The sequence below is a fragment of the Lagenorhynchus albirostris genome, chromosome 18, assembly GCF_949774975.1.
Source record: "Lagenorhynchus albirostris chromosome 18, mLagAlb1.1, whole genome shotgun sequence".
NCBI lineage: Eukaryota > Metazoa > Chordata > Mammalia > Artiodactyla > Delphinidae > Lagenorhynchus > Lagenorhynchus albirostris.
This window is the reverse complement of record NC_083112.1, coordinates 5735634-5751543: the sequence shown is the minus strand read 5'-3', so window position 1 is coordinate 5751543 and position 15910 is coordinate 5735634. Positions and strand designations below refer to the sequence as shown.

At 48.4% G+C, this 15910-nt stretch overlaps 1 protein-coding gene across 1 annotated transcript in view; it reads left to right on the top strand.

Moving 5' to 3' along the window:
- FLT1 (fms related receptor tyrosine kinase 1) overlaps positions 1-15910 on the top strand; it is a 173053-nt gene that overhangs the window by 125571 nt on the left and 31572 nt on the right. Inside the window, exons 16-17 of the mRNA XM_060129362.1 lie at positions 7170-7276; positions 12967-13099. Coding sequence (XP_059985345.1) covers positions 7170-7276; positions 12967-13099 — 240 coding nt within the window. The remainder of the gene's footprint in view (positions 1-7169; positions 7277-12966; positions 13100-15910) is intronic.

Below are 15910 nucleotides of genomic sequence, written 5' to 3'. Positions count from 1 at the left end.
CAGAACGGTTAAAGGCAGTACCTGCCTAGTGATCTCATCACTGAAATGAGACTCTTGCTTCTGGAGTCTAAATCATTTATTCTTCTCACTCTGGTGGCTGTGAATTAGGTGAATCAAGCTTTAGACTTGGGCTTCCCTGGTGGCGCAGTGGTTAAGGATCCGCCTGCCAATGCCGGGGACACGGGTTCAAGCCCTGGTCTGGGAAGATCCCACATGCCACAGAGCAACCAAGCCCGTGCGCCACAACTACTGAGCCTGCGCTCTAGAGCCCGTGCTCCACAACTACTGAGCCTGCGCTCTAGAGCCCGTGCTCCACAACTACCGAAGCCCGCGCGCCTAGAGCCCGTGCTCCACAAGCACGGCAATGAGAAGCCCGCACACCACAACGAAGAGTAGCGCCCGCGCACCACAACTAGAGAGAGCCAGCGCGCAGCAACGAAGACCCTTCACAGACAAAAATAAATAAATTTATAGAAAAAAGTGAAAAAGCTTTAGACTTGATTTCCTCATATATGCAGTATAGACCCTCCACACTGACCTATCTTGTCAGGTTGAGTTTAGGAAGTGAAACCAGGGAAATAAGTTGTGTCTGTGGCTATGTTTAACATATTTAAAGAGGTTCACAAATTAGCCAGGAAGGAAACTGTCTGCTCTTTTTATTTCCTTTGAAAAAGGATTCTTATACTCATAGATAAAACAATGTGTTATTTTTGTATCTGAAAAGGATGAGCGGACTGGGGAATCAAAGTGGCTTCTTTAAATAATCACAGGTCTTGTTTGGTTTGGACTGCTCAGGAGCTCACGTGGAGTGCTCAGAGGGGAAGTTCTAATATTAAAAACAACAGCAACAAAACTGTAGCTAACCAAAATAATTTCTGAAATTAACATAGCACGCCATAGCCCGTGGAACTCCACGGGACTGTTACAGTGCAACGGGGGCACATTTTCATCCAAGGATTTAAAATAAACTATACTTTACCATTATTAGTAATAACCACTATATGTGTGTGTGTGTATATATATATATATATACACATATTCCTCTAACAGATTTAGGCTTTGCTATTGAAATAATAGCAAAGCATTATAATAGCATTTATAATCACACAGGAGAAAACAACTTGAAGAATAGTTACCATTTTGAACATTTTTTTGAGGAAGGCTGCTGGAGGCAGAAATCCTGGAAAGCACAGGACTGCCTCAGGGCACTCTGAATACTTTGAATGGTACCACAGGTGTGATTTGTAAATTTTGTTTCACAATAATCGCACATTAACACGTTTCAGGAAAGGACTCGCATGGCAGGAAGGATACACTGTGTTCTTTAACATCTTTAACAAAGTCCCAAGAGTAAAGGGTAAGAAAAGCTCAAAAGGGACTTGTCTTGGGTATCCAGCCTCTTTTCATCACGCTTGGCCAGCGTTGAGTTTGCATCTCTCCTTTCTGAGCCTCCTCTGATCGCTGACTGCCCCTACCTTAGCTCCTCTCTTCCTAAAGCCTGCGTGCCCCCACTTCTCTCCCCCTGGCTCTCCTGGCACTAGGGAGGATGTGATAAACTAACTGACACGAAGATGTTGGTGACTGATGTCACTCCTCTCATGGGCTGGCAGTTCAGAAGGGTTTCCCCAGGAGAGAACAGAGAGAGACCCACCGCTGAGCAGGCAGCTCGCTAATTTCACACGGGAGGGCTGGGGGCGGGATGTGCATGCCTTTGTAATTAAACCCAAGCAATGACATAAAGTTGGCCTTGATCAAGAATGCAAAAAATGGTGATGGAATTCGATTACAACATCTTAATGCTTGTTGACCGTGTGGTCCACTGTTTTAAGCACATAACATGCATTAGTCTCCTTCAATCCAATGAGGGTTTTTTTTTCCTACTTACAAGTGAGAATCCGAGGCCCCGAGAGGGTTAGGACCCTGTCCAGGGTTACAAAGCTCGGAAGAGGCAGTGCTGAGAGAACTGGATCCCTGTTTAACCACTCTGCTCTCCTGCCTCTCAGCCTGGTGGGGAAGAGGCCCCACTCTGAAGCCAGGTGCGTCCCTGCTCGTGAGCCGTGCAACCTTGGACAAATGACTTCCCTCCTGGAGCCTCAGTTTGCTCATCTGCAAAATGGGTGCGAATAATGGCATACCAACCTTATAGGGTTGTTGCAAGGATTAACACATTTAACACCCTATCTGGCATATGATAAAAACTTCTTCAGTATTCACTAACACTATCATTTGTTAATACGATAAACCAAACTCCATTTCAACAAAACCTTCTGTATTATAGTTTTTCTAGACTTAGCCAGTAAGTCACACAAATGGTGTTCTGGACCACAGAATTCCTCTTTGACCTAAGGATTTAACCTCCTGTGATAAAAATGTATTACAGAACTGATAGGATAGCGATTTTAAGTATCTTTACTTAAAATTACTCTTGAAATGTACTTCAGATTTAATCCGAATAGAGTATGCCTACAATCACTGTCCTTAAGAAGAATTCCAGGTTGATGGCTGTACACGAATCTATGTAGATTCCTGTAAAGCTTCGTAAATACTATGAAGGCCAATTTTAATGTCCAGTAAACCTTAGAGACTTACATAATAAGGTTAACTGGATTACTGGTTACTGGATTTTAAATCAAAGGAGGTAGCCCTGCTTGACTTGCTCACAGGGGAGGCCAGGTCTAGGTGCACTGATTTTCTTTTCATCCATATATATTTATTGAGACTTTCACTAGGCCAGTGCTCAAGACACAAAATGAACAAGAAACACACCCTCCTCTCTGTGTCCTAATAGCTTCGTGGGCAGTAAACCCACATAAACAGTTACCTCAAATTAAAACAATGCCAGAACCAGAGAATAACTCCTAAGCCAGGCTGCAGCGTCAGGCCAGTTTCTCAGGGAAAGTAACGCAGTTGTTCGTAGAAAATGATCGGTACTTGGGTCAAAGTCTGATTCGTTTTAGAAAGAAAAGACAAATTGTGTTATATGAGATGTGTTTGGATGAAGAAAACAATCTTGCGCTTGAAGTCCAGAAAGTAATAAGAAGGGAAAAAAAGGAAAAGGCGGGCGTTGGGGGGAGGCCTTCAAAGTGACAGCTCACACTGGCTTTAACCATCTCCCCGTAAGGTGCGGTGCTCTTGTCACACATCTGAGGGATGAGGAAGCTGGGGCACAGAGTCCTTGGCCTCAGACATAGCTGCTTGTAGGGTCACATAAAGACTTCCTTTTCTGCAGTTAAGGAAGGCCCTGGGGCCAGGGACCCTGGTCTTTTGCATGGGGAGTTTCCCCAACTTCTTGGGAGGCACCGCCCAGTTATACTGCACGAGCTGAGCTGCCTGATTCTGTTGCCTGTTGACTCAAGCAGTCTGGTACCCCTCAGAGCCACATGTCAGGGCTGGTGTGATGCTGCCGCATTGCACAGCCCGGGCCCCATGCAGACAGAGCTGCCATCACTAGCAGAAAGGCCCAGGGCAGGACGGCAAGACACTGCCCAGCTGTACAGACTGTAGACAAGGGTTACCATCTTCAGAAATCAGCCCTTCCTCTGTCTGGCACCTGCCCTTCCTATCCCAGCAGGGATGGGACGAAGCCTGGGAGGGTAACTGACATGGAATGTTCTGGGCAGTGAGGTCAGCACCCTGAAATAAGAGGTACAAATACCTGACCTTTTCGAAACAGCCACCTTCTTGTCATTATCCCGCATAAAGATACCCTTGTACCATGTCTTGGTCTCTCACACACATCAGACGGGAGGGACGTCCCTGAGATCCAGTGCTAACTCCTATTATTGTCAAATCCCACCCACGTTCCACTGGCCTCCTTCGCGGGCCGTCTGCAGCTGGGCTATTTCATGCACCGAGTTCATCAGCTGACACCAGCCAGGTGAAGTTGGGTGTAAGTCCGGCCAGCGTGTAGATGTCTGACCTCTGAAAACACATCCAAGAGCTGGATGGGAAGAGACACTGCTGATTTAAATTAATCTATAGCAGACTATCCTAATAGTTACTTTCCAAATAAAGATGGAGATCACGTTATCAGACAAGATAGAGGTAGAGCCTAGATACTACATCTTACAGAATGAGTTTAGTTCTCAGTCAACCGTAATAGAACATGAAATGGACCTTTCCCTTCTAATTAACGTTCATCTTGAAGATGTTTTTAATGAGATGATTCCTTAAATGCCTAAGTGCACACAAACACATTTGCTCCCACTGCAGGGAATTCTGCCAGAGTAAGGACCGTGGAATTACTTCGGGGGGTCAACTTCCTGCCCCGGGGAATGCAGTGGGAAAGTTCCCACGAGAGGGGGTCTCTCCCAGGGCATTCCGTGCAGGAGGCCTCTGCGGAGGCTTTATGCAGACAGAGCCGTGTCTTAAGATGCTCTCAGCATCTCCAGGAGCCCAAGGCCCCTGTGCCCTGGAGTAGGTCCCAATCAGTTTTTCGGTTCCACGAAACGCATTTGCAGCATAAGCAAAGAAGTGTGCGCGTGCGTGCGTGCATGTGTGAATACAGCAAGGCAACGTTAAACCTCTTACTGCGGGGGAGGAAATCCAAACTCACAAACTTGCGCTTACGGTTTTCCCATCAAGAGGACGTACTGAGAGAAAAGGTGGTCATTGAAACTTCTCAGTCTCAGGAGATTCAGGGGAAAAGTGACGGCAAGATGCCACAGCAGCGAATGAATCCAAATTGATGCACTCACTCACCCAGCACTTTCAGGATGCCTACCTGCTACGTGCTAGGCGCTCTTCTCCACACCAGAGATGCAGCAGTGAACGAGAGGACCTCCGTTCTACTGCTTCACGCAGTAGAACACACCCGTCAGTTCATACCTGAACACCAGACCGTGAGCTCCCTTCCGTGCCCTTTCACTTACCACCATACACCAGCACTCAGAGCAGAGCCTGGGACACAGGTGATGTTCCGTGTGTTTATCAGATGAATATACGTGAAAGGGAATTTGGCCCGGAACCCTTTGAAAGCTTCGTGAAACTCTCTGGAGACAAAGCAAAGTATGATTTATCCGCTTATTCACCCAGTTCGGTGAGTGGGGATAGAAAGATGAATAAGGTGTGACCTCAGCCCTGGGAAGCCTACATCCCGGTAGAGAAATGGCGAAGGCCAAAGCACAGAGGTGCAGAAGGGCTGGTCTATTTACGAAACTACAAGTATTTTGATGTAGAGCACGTGGGAGGGCAGCAGGAGATGAGGCTGAAGAAACAGGCAAGGTTGGGCAGAAAGGACCTAAGGGCTTGGGCTTTCTATCCTGATGGGGCTGAGGGTGGGCAGCAACGGTGGAATTTAAGGAGCCCCAGGATGGAATCCATGATTTGGCAAGATGACACGGGCTGGAGCGGAGGAGAGACTGGGGGCTCGAGGCTGGTTAGGAAGCTGATGCGGTGATTCAGGGGGACTTAGGTGGTGATCACGCGGTAGGACAGGGCGTGACAATTTCATGAGCCATGGAAGCAGAATAAGCAGGACTTGGGGACGGGCTGAAAAGAGAGAAAAGGCCAGATTCCCCTCTAGCCGTGGTGAGGATAATGGCCACAGGAAGTGCAGGTATGTGGTGGCTGAACGGAGAAGAGGGAAGCGGCCTCGGTTTTAGCTTGTGTATTTGCTACTGTTGAGGGCAGAGAACCTTCACTGGCAGCAGCTGCCCACAGCACTGAGTTGAAACCACAGGGATGCTCAGTTCTCTGTGGTCTGGTCCCGTCCCGCATCCTGCATTATACTCCGTCAGTGCCCTATTGTTTCCCAATTCTGGGCCTTCACACCTACCTACTTCCCTCTGCCTATAATGCCCTCCCCTGCCTTCATCCCTGTAGGTCAGAATCCATTTCACACGTCACCTCTCCCAAAAGGCGTTAGAGTCCCTCATCTCCAAACTCTTTGTACCTAGTTTCTCTGTATTTGCCTTAAGCCTCCTGGTTAGGCTGTGAGTGAGCTCCTGCGGAGTGACAGTAGCTTTCCCTTATTCACCTTCCCATCTCCTTGCCTGGGGCAGGACTCAACACGTCTTCGTTGAGTTAAAACAAAGAGCCCACCAGATACAACTGTCATGCATGAAATGGGGATATCCCTGCCCCTATTCATCGGGCATGTGTGAGGACTCTGCACAAGGTATCATCAACCACATCACCAGTTCTTTCTCTTCTTTTGGCCGGGCGGCGCGGCACGCGGGATCTTAGTTCCCCGACCAGGGATCGAATCCCCGCCCCGTGCAGTGGAAGCGTGGAGTCCTAACCACTGGACTGCCAGGGAAATCCCTCACCATTTCTAAAAGGAATACGTTTCACTTGATCTTGGCCTAACTTTTAATACTAAGACTCTGTCTCCTTTTAATGAAGTTCAAAGAAAGGAACATCACTTTAGAGTTCCTGGGAAAGTGTCCCCTGGAATCAAGAAGCAGGGAACCACAGTTCTGGCCCACTGGAGCCTTCCTTTACAAATCCCAGAGACCGTCCTCTCTGGAAGCTTCTCTCGGATACGTGGGGTCTTTTCTTTTTGGTCATGGAGAAACAGTGCTCGGCTTTGGGTCTGTGTGATTCTGGGAAATAAGGTGATTGGGAAGAACTGGCTCTAGCTGGTACCTCTGCTGAGCTCGGCCCTGCAGGCCGCCTGTTGAGAAGCCCCAGACGTGAACAGCGGGACTGCGGAGCGCTGGCCTGGCCGCTCCAAAAGGAGTGAGCAGGCAATTGTGACAGTCCTGGGGTTGTATTTTTATTTTTAAAACCCACTTTGAAGAATTTTGTGAGTCCCCAGGGACACTTCTTATGTCTTTTTTTTTTTTTCTTTTTCTTTAGAATTTCCTCTAAAACCCATTAGGGAGATCTCATATAGTCCAGATTTAGCGCTGTAATGAGGTTTTGTTCCTGCTTCAGTGTTTTTTCCCATTGTTAATTTCTCCTCTATTTCTGGGACTGTTTGCAAACTCGACAGCAAAATTTCTGGAAAGTCTTTTCGTTTCCACGTAAGTTTATGATGATCATAGCACGGACCCTGCCGGACCGAGAAGGTAAGAGGCTGTGTCCTGGAAGCCGATTCCTGCTCCAGTCAGCCGATTGCACTCTGTGATGAAGCATTCCAGGTCACCGACCTTCTTCTGTCAAATCACAGACCCGGAGTTTGCGAGTGGCTGTTTAACGCCCTCTTGGTGTTTTTATCTCTCCAGGAACCTCAGACAAGTCTAATCTGGAGCTGATCACTCTGACATGTACCTGTGTGGCTGCCACCCTCTTCTGGCTCCTGTTAACTCTCTTTATCCGAAAACTGAAAAGGGTAAGACCATTTCAGATGAAATGCTATGCTTCTTTTTGCATAATCTGCCCAAATGCCTAGCAGCGCCGTTGGTGTAGTGACATCATGCACGGTTCCCCCCCCCCCAACCAGAATGCCTGCCTGATGTCCAGAGCAGGCCCTGAACAGATGGCAGACCCTCTTCCTCCCTCTGACCTGGTGAACACGGCAAATGCATCATTAAAACGTCTCTTGGGATTTCCCTGTGGTCCAGCGGTTAAGACTCCGCACTTTCACTGTAGGGGGCGCGGGTTCGATCCCTGGTCGGGGAACTAAGATCCTGCATGCCGCATGGCCAAAAACAAAAAAAACAAAGTATCTCAACCCTAACGTGGGGTGTTCAAAACAAAAGCTAGAGCAATGAACAGATGACTATTTCCCAGACACAGAAGGGACATTTTTGATATAAAGTCTTTCAATTAAATTCAACATGAGACCTGGGAAGCGTTCATGTTCTTAACCTCTCTCTCTGCCAAGAACCAAAAGGGAAAAAGCAAAATAAAGGCGCAGCTCTGTCTCAGCTCTGCCGTCCCACACTCTTTGAGCCCCATGATAAAACGAAGTTCTTTCGAGTGTGAGGCACAGGTTGGAATTCAGGACATCAGATTCCTATCATTAGGCCTGTAGCACAGTTTGCTTCTCTGAAGTTTAGTGGGGGAAAGAGCCAACCCTTACTCATTCATTCGTGGCCCAAATATCTCCCGTATGCCTGCTCGGGGCAGAGTGCCAGGCCCTGTGTGGGGACCTCTGACAACAGTGCAGAGCAAATGCTGCCAAGCCGACTAAACAACGCATGAGGGAGGGGAAGTCTGCAGTCAGAGAGACAGCGCACGTCTGGGGCTGGAGCAAGCAGAGGGGACCCAGTGAAGAGGAGAGACTGACCCGGGGGAGAGGTGGGGATGAGAGACAAGGGGGCGCAGGAAAGGAGAGGAGAGGCTGCGGTGGCTGCCCAGACAGGGCCCTGTAAGCTGCGGGAAGAAACTCCCTCTGTGTTTTAGAAGTGAGAGGAAGCCTTGAAGGGGTGAGGTTAAGCAAAGGTGGGTGATTGTAAGGGTGAGAGATCTGTGTCTGGAAAGATGATTTCAGCTGTATGAGGAGAAAGGACCAGAGTGGGCAAGAGTGAATAGAGAAGAACCTAGCAGAAGACCTTGGTAGTCCAAGTCAGAAATGATGGTCATGGGACTTCCCTGGTGGCACAGTGGTTAAGACTTCCACACTTCCGACGCAGGGGGTCCAGGTTCGAAACCTGGTCAGGGAATTAGATACCTACTGCTGCAACTAAGGAGCCCGCGAGCTGCAACTAAGGACCCAGTGCAACCAAATAAATAAATATTAAACAAAAAAAAAAAGAGAGAGAGAGAGGGACTTCCCTGGTGGCGCAGTGGTTAAGAATCCACCTGCCAAGGCAGGGGACATGGGTTCTAGCCCTGGTCCGGGAAGATCCCACGTGCCACGGAGTAACTAAGCCCGTGAGCCACAACTACTGAAGCCCACATGCCACAACTGCTGAGCCCACGTGCCACAACTACAGAAGCCCGCGTGCCTAGAGCCCGTGCTCCGCAACAAGAGAAGCCACCATTGTGAGAAGCACACACACCTCAACAAAGAGTAGCCGCAACTCGCCACAACTAGAGAAAGCCCGCCCGCAGGAACAAAGACCCAACGCAGCCAAAAATAAATAAATAATTTAACTAAAAAAAAAAAAAAAGAAATGATGGTCGCTTAGTCTAAATGATTAGAGTCAAGAGATATTTGGGAGATAAAATCAACAGGACTTGGAAGGTAACAAGGAGGCTTCCTCAATTTCTAGAGATGTCTTAGCCCTTATTAGAAAGCTTTTTTTTTTTTTTGGCTGCACCATAGGGCATGTGGGATCCTAGTTCCCCGACCAGGGATTGAACCCATGCCCCCCTCAGTGGAAGTGCGGAGTCCCAACCACTGGACCACCAGGGAAGTCCCTATTAGCCCTTATTAATGTGCCAGGTCTTTGTGGCACCTTGTGGGACGTTCGTTATGTTGTATCTCAGTTAATCCTTTAAAAAACACAAAGATGTAAATATATTATTATTCCCATTTAATAGAGAGGGAAACTGAGGCTTAGAAAGGTAAAGTAACTTGCCCAAAGTCACTAAGCGAGTTAGAATCAGAGCTGAGTTTTGACCCAGCTTGTTTGACCTTAGACTTGCTATTCAGAACCAGGAAGGTGTACTTTACAGTGTCGGTATGTGGGATGGCAGCCCTCCTCCACGGTGAGTAAGTAACATCAGGCTTTTGTTGTATGGAGTGATTGGCTTTGAGACGTGACAATGAAGGCCACTGCTTTCGAAGGAAAGGAAAGTTAAACAATGGGGTTTTGAAAGGGGAGGTACATCATATAGGGAAACAGACCTAACAAAAGCAAAACTTGCCAAATCTGTAAGGGAGGTACAAAGACTACAGAGTTCAAAGGACGAGAGGGGGAGAAAAACTTCAGAGAAAGCCCAGCTTAGAGACAGACTTTGAAGGCTGTGGCTGGAAGAAAAGCAGCAGAAAGACACATCCCACCTGAACTCCTGCCCACTCCCCAGGTTAGGGAAGGAGTCTGGTTACCTTGCATAGAGGAGCCTAGTGGAAATAAAACTGGAAAGGCAAACTGGGACTAAACTGAAGAGGTCCTTTGTATTTCTAAAAATTTAGGAAATTTTAATGTCAATAAAAGGATGAGAGGGCTTCCCTGGTGGCTCAGTGGTTGAGAGTCTGCCTGCCGATGCAGGGGACACGGGTTCGTGCCCGGGTCCGGGAAGATCCCACATGCCGCGGAGCGGCTGGGCCCGTGAGCCATGGCCGCTGAGCCTGCGCGTCCGGAGCCTGTGCTCCGCAACGGGAGAGGCCACAACAGTGAGAGGCCCACGTACCGCCAAAAAAAAAAAAAAAAAAAAGGATGAGAGCAAGAAAGTATCGTATCAGTAATCGGATGCCTATAGAATTCGAGAAGTAATTGGTTGTAGGAGGTGAGGGGGAGCAAGGTGTAAGGAATTATTTCCAGACGATTCCTCCAACCTCAGAGTAAATCCTCGCTGATAAGGGCTGGATTTTCTCTTTTTTTTTTATAAATTTATTTTTGGCTGCGTTGGGTCTTCGTTGCAATGTGCGTGCTTCTCATTGCGGTGGCTTCTCTTGTTGCGGAGCACAGGCTCCAGGTGCACGGGCTTCAGTAGTTGTGGCACACGGGCTCAGTAGTTGTGATGCGTGGGCTTAGTTGCTCCGCGGCACATGGGATCCTCCCGGACCAGGGCTCGAACCCGTGTCCCCTGCCTTGGCAGGCGGATTCTTAACCACTGCCCCACCAGGGAAGCCCTGTATTTTCTCTTTTTATCCTCACCCTGCATAGGCCAGTGTTACAACTAAAGCTAACGTTTATTCATGCTTCCTATACTCCAGGCCGTACCTGCTTTAGGTGGACTATTTCATTTGATATTCACAGCAACCCTATGAGATAAGTACCATTATCATCACTCTTTTACAGACAAGAAAACTAGCCTTAAAAAGGTTAAGCACCTTCCCCAAGGTTAGATGCTGGTCCGATTCCAATCCAGGCCGTCACATTCAGAGCCTGGACTCTGAAGCGCCTGGCGGTGCGATTTCCACGCCAAGCACCTAGTGGCTGCTCGGTGTTCATGTCAATTGAAGGAATAAATGTTTGTCAACCAAGATTCTACTTTCATACTCGTCTCAGAGCCCTTCCTGAAGGCTTGTTGGGCGTTTCCTCTCATCCGCCTTATTGAGATGAAGCGCAGATTCCACAGGTGCCGTGTGGGAAGACCGCCTTCATGGCCTGCTGCCTTGCCTCCATCACCCCTGCCCACCTTCCCTCACCTCCTGCAGGACCCAGGCTGTCCCTGGCTGGGCTCTAGCTCTTCCTGTGCTCTTGGAAGACTGGAGACCGTTTCTCAGGGCCGTGGTTACAGCAGACACTGAAAGCTTGAGTCATGAAACCTCTTCCAGCAGTGAGCACTAATGAACACCCAGCACCCTGGCGTAGGAACTTACATTCCTCTCCAGCCGCACAGCCTCGCACGAGCGTCTGACAGGCTGGGGCCCTCCCGTCTAACACCGCTGGCAATCGCAGTTCGTGACGAACGTGCCCCCTATCTTTCTCCATTTTCCACTCTTCGTGGCAGGCAAATCTTCCTGCCTTGAGCTATCTGTCACACAGTTTAGTGATAATTTTTGTGAGAAAGAGACAGATTGCAAGTGATGGATGAGGTGAGCTGTGACAGCCCAGAACGGGGTGAGTCAGGGCCGAAGAATGTGGGCTGGTGTGAAATCGGGTGGATGGAGAGGTTCATCTTCTCTACTGAACTCTGATCCTGTTTAGGGAAGTGCACTGAAAGGAAGGGCCTGAAACTCATTTAAATGAAGTGTACATAACTTCTAGGCAAGAGTTATCAAAACCCAGCCTATACAGGCAAACATACTTCCCGTCTGTCCTGCCCACAGAAATGCCGTCAATTCTACAATGAATTAATATTAACGCGGCCTCACCCATTAATGTGAACCTAAGACACTAAATGTAAAACCAGTTACGTATGATCTGAAATAAAGGGTGTTTTCTGGGCTTAATTTGCATTACCAAGATAAAACGAGCACTAGAAGGTAGAGGCCACCTTATTTATTTGACCAGTGGCCAAAAGAACTTGGAATGTGACTGTAAGTCTCACCCCTTGGCCTTTGAAATAATCAACTTCTATTTCTTATTGAGGATAAATCTTTTTTTTTCCTTTTTGTACATTTTTCCTTTTTTTTATTTTTATCTTTTTCCTGCGTCTGAGTCACAGTAATGTATGGTAAATATGAACTTGCAATATATTGGATAAGTTTGCATTTTACATGAATTTTAATATAAATAACTCTAATTCAAACGGAACAGTTCGGATGAATCCAATACATCTGAACAGGGACTCACAAAATTTTGGTCACCAGGAAACTTGCGTAGCCTGCTTGTTGGTGGATTCCTTTATTTCAGAAGTGCTGACTTTTCAGTGTTCGTGAAGTGCTGAGCTCAGAACCCTTTTTCTTAAACTCCTCCAGGAAAATCTTGTACTAATCTCACTATAGTCTTCTCAGGTTGCTGCAGCAGCTAAGGGGCCAGGCCTTCTGAGTATATTTAAACACTTCACGTGCAATGTGCCTCTCAACCATCCCAGGGATCCTGGGTTTACTTTGCCACCTCTGGCCTTTCTTGCAAATGTAGAAAAGCCCAGTCGTGGAGCCCGCTGTTGACTCATCTGTCGTGTGTACTCCTGCATGTGGAGAATGGTCATGGAAAGTTATTTTTAGTCACAGTTTGGAATGATTTTATTAAAATGCCTTGCATTTTTTTCAGAGGACTATTGCTTGTTTAAGAACAAGCAATGGGATCACAGCGGGATCTGAGCGCATCTGGTCTGAGACAGGACGGTGGAGCGGGTGCCGCAGAAATGCATTGTGGGAATAGTAAGGGGTTGCTGGATGAAAATTGCACGCTCACGTGGGATGTGTCTGTGTGTATGCAGAGGGTCCTTCCTGTTCCCCACCACGTGGTTTCAACCCTACGAACCAGAACAGCACGCGATGTTGCCAAGTGTGGTCTCTTGAATATCCGGGTTTTTAAAGTTGTTTCCTTCTTGGTGACGTTGAGATCTATTTCTCAGTCTTCTTCCGAGATGAAAACTGACTACCTATCGATTATCGTGGACCCAGATGAAGTTCCCCTGGATGAGCAGTGCGAACGGCTCCCTTACGATGCCAGCAAGTGGGAGTTTGCCCGGGAGAGACTTAAACTGGGTAAAGTATTTGTTCCGCAGATTCCTAAATCCATAACCGAGCACCTACTACTTGCAAAGCACTGCGCTTTGAGGGACGCAGAAGTCGACTGGACTCGGGATTCTACCCTACCCTCTACTTCTTTAGAGATAAAGAAGTCTCTAGAATCCTAAGACAGAAGGTCAAGGGGACAAGGCAGCACCTGTTAATTCTTTCAACAATTATTAAGCACCGAGCAGCAGATGCTCGTCTAGGTGCTGGGGATGCAAAGGTGTTCGAGTCTGTCCCCTCGAAGGGACAAGGACACAGCTGTAAAAGCCGATAAGTGGAGGAGAAGGAGAGAGCTTAGTTCCAGCAGAGTCTTACAAGTACAGACACTCTTAACTAATGACGTATTTGTGGAGAAATTGGTGACGTAGAACACAATTCAGGATGAGGAGATGCAGTAAAAGCAAATATATGGTGAAAGGGTTGGTGCTCTGCAAGGCTGAGGATCAAAACCCCCTCTGCACGAACCTATAAATTACAGGCTTTGAATTTCCCCGGGTGTTTGAAATGTCCACACAGAGAAAAAAGCCCTTGGGGGTCACTTACGTGTCATTTATGAAGAGGGAGGATTGCTGCTTCCTAGGTAACAGGGACGCTCTAAACACCGGGCCAACGTGCTTTCTCTCCAGCTTACCCCCAACCTCCTCCAGCTCAGACAGCACAGTGCAACCTAACCTCCAGCCCACGGTGCTACAAAACGACAGGAGCCTCAGATACTCTTGCCCAGATGTCTGGATAGTGGCTTCTGAAAGTTTTCCGCTCTCTCCTGTCTGTGCGAGAAATCATTACTATTCAGAACTAAGAAAAGAGATCGTGGAGCCAGCGGAGCCGGTTGCTCCAGTTCACTCGCACGGCCCCCCCCCCCCACGCGCAGACTATATTGGGGTAGGGGTGTGAGGGGACAGAGAGGGAGAAATGGCCTTTCTTACTGTTCTCCTGGGCCTTGAAATGATTCCACTTACAGTTCTCCCTCCATGAGAAAGAAGACTTGGCCTCAGGAGCGCCTGCTGTTTGGCTTGGGGAAGAAGATTAGGCATCAGTAAAAGGCCGGAGAGACAGTCGAAAGCCAGCAATGGCTGCTGACGGGGCGGGAAAAAAAATCAACTAAATTTAGAGTAGTTCAGGGCAGGTGGCACACTAGAGGAGTTCCTTCTGCAAGTCTCAATTATATGGCAGCTAGCCCAGCCCACCCCGCCAGTGACCTTGGCAGGGAACATGGGATAGTTTTCCCACAACCGTAAGCCATTCTCAGGCCACACTGCTTTCCAGAGTTATTAGTCACAAGCAGACATGCGTCTTTCTGTATAGGAAACACGAGCTTTCTGTCCCATTTCTTCATTCCTTGGCCTAGTACCATTGTGATCCTTGACGACACATCAAGGGAGAATGCTAACCCTTCTACCAGAATTCCCCTGGGGCTCTGTGAGTTTAGAGAATCCCATTTCAGAAGAGTCTCCTTGAAGATCTTTTGGTTCTTTTCCTTCCCGGAGCTGCCAGATGCTATGATTCGGCTAATGTACGTGTGAGTGTCTTTGACGGATGAGGGTAAGTGGGTCAAATCAGCGAACTCTGCCTTTCAATGCAGAGTGTGGCTGCAAGGGCCAGAGGAGATTTATTTGGCTTAAAAGACAAATACATGGGCTTCCCTGGTGGCGCAGTGGTTGAGAGTCCGCCTGCCGATGCAGGGGACGCGGGTTCGTGCCCCGGTCCGGGAAGATCCCACATGCCGCGGAGCGGCTGGGCCCGTGAGCCATGGCCGCTGAGCCTGCACGTCCGGAGCCTGTGCTCCGCAACGGGAGAGGCCACAGCAGTGAGAGGCCCGCGTACCGCAAAAAAAAACAAACACACACATGACAGAAAGTAATCTGAAGTAACGTCTGGCAACTGAAAGTAACCAAAATTATGTCTGGATGGATGAAGAGGAAAAGCTGGTTTGATGGGCAGTTACAGGGGGTTAGAAATGTAGAGAAATACACAGACCAAACGGCTTCTGATTTCAGCTGAGTGTACCCTGGGTTACGACTCGCAGCCCTGGTGACAGAAGTCAGAACTGACAGCACCTGATAGACAGAGTGAGAGTTTGGGTCAAAGTTGTTGCTACCACTGAAATTCCTGAAACCCAGAATGAAAAACAACCCTGTTTTGTTAGAGATGCCTCACTCAACCTGGGCGAGAATTCCACTTCTATGCGTTTATCACAGAAGTTGGGATAATGCCTGACAGCGCATCTTCCCATTGGAAAGTCAAGTCAGGATTACCTAACATGGGAAAGCACACATGGCATGTGGAATGTGGCAAGTGGACGGTGCTGCCTAGTGTAAGATGAGCCCTGGATGCCCAAGAGGGTCTCGGCCCGGGCTGCCCTGCACTCGCCCCACAGTGTCCCAGGCACCCTGGCCAGTCACTCTCGGAGGAGATTCCAATATCCTCTCATGGTATGACAATGACCTAGCACTTTTCCAAGTTAGTGGCATTTAGGTGACACCAAGGAGGATTTTAAGGGAAAAGAAGGATCAGGCAAGACCGAGTCCGGTGTGACGGGGCTCCCCTGACCCTGGAACTGCAGATCCGCCAAAGGATGGCAACTGCGCCAGAAGATCAAAGAGCCCGTGATAGCTTCGGGCCGTGCTCGAGGGGCACTCAGCTTCCAGGAGAATAAATGAAAAGACAGCGAAGTCTAGGGAGTACGAGCGCCTTCTCACTGGGCAAAGCAAACTCCCCAAACACTTGTCAAAATAAAGTGTTTGGTGTGATGGCTAAGAAGGGAATGCGTGGGGGCTGAAG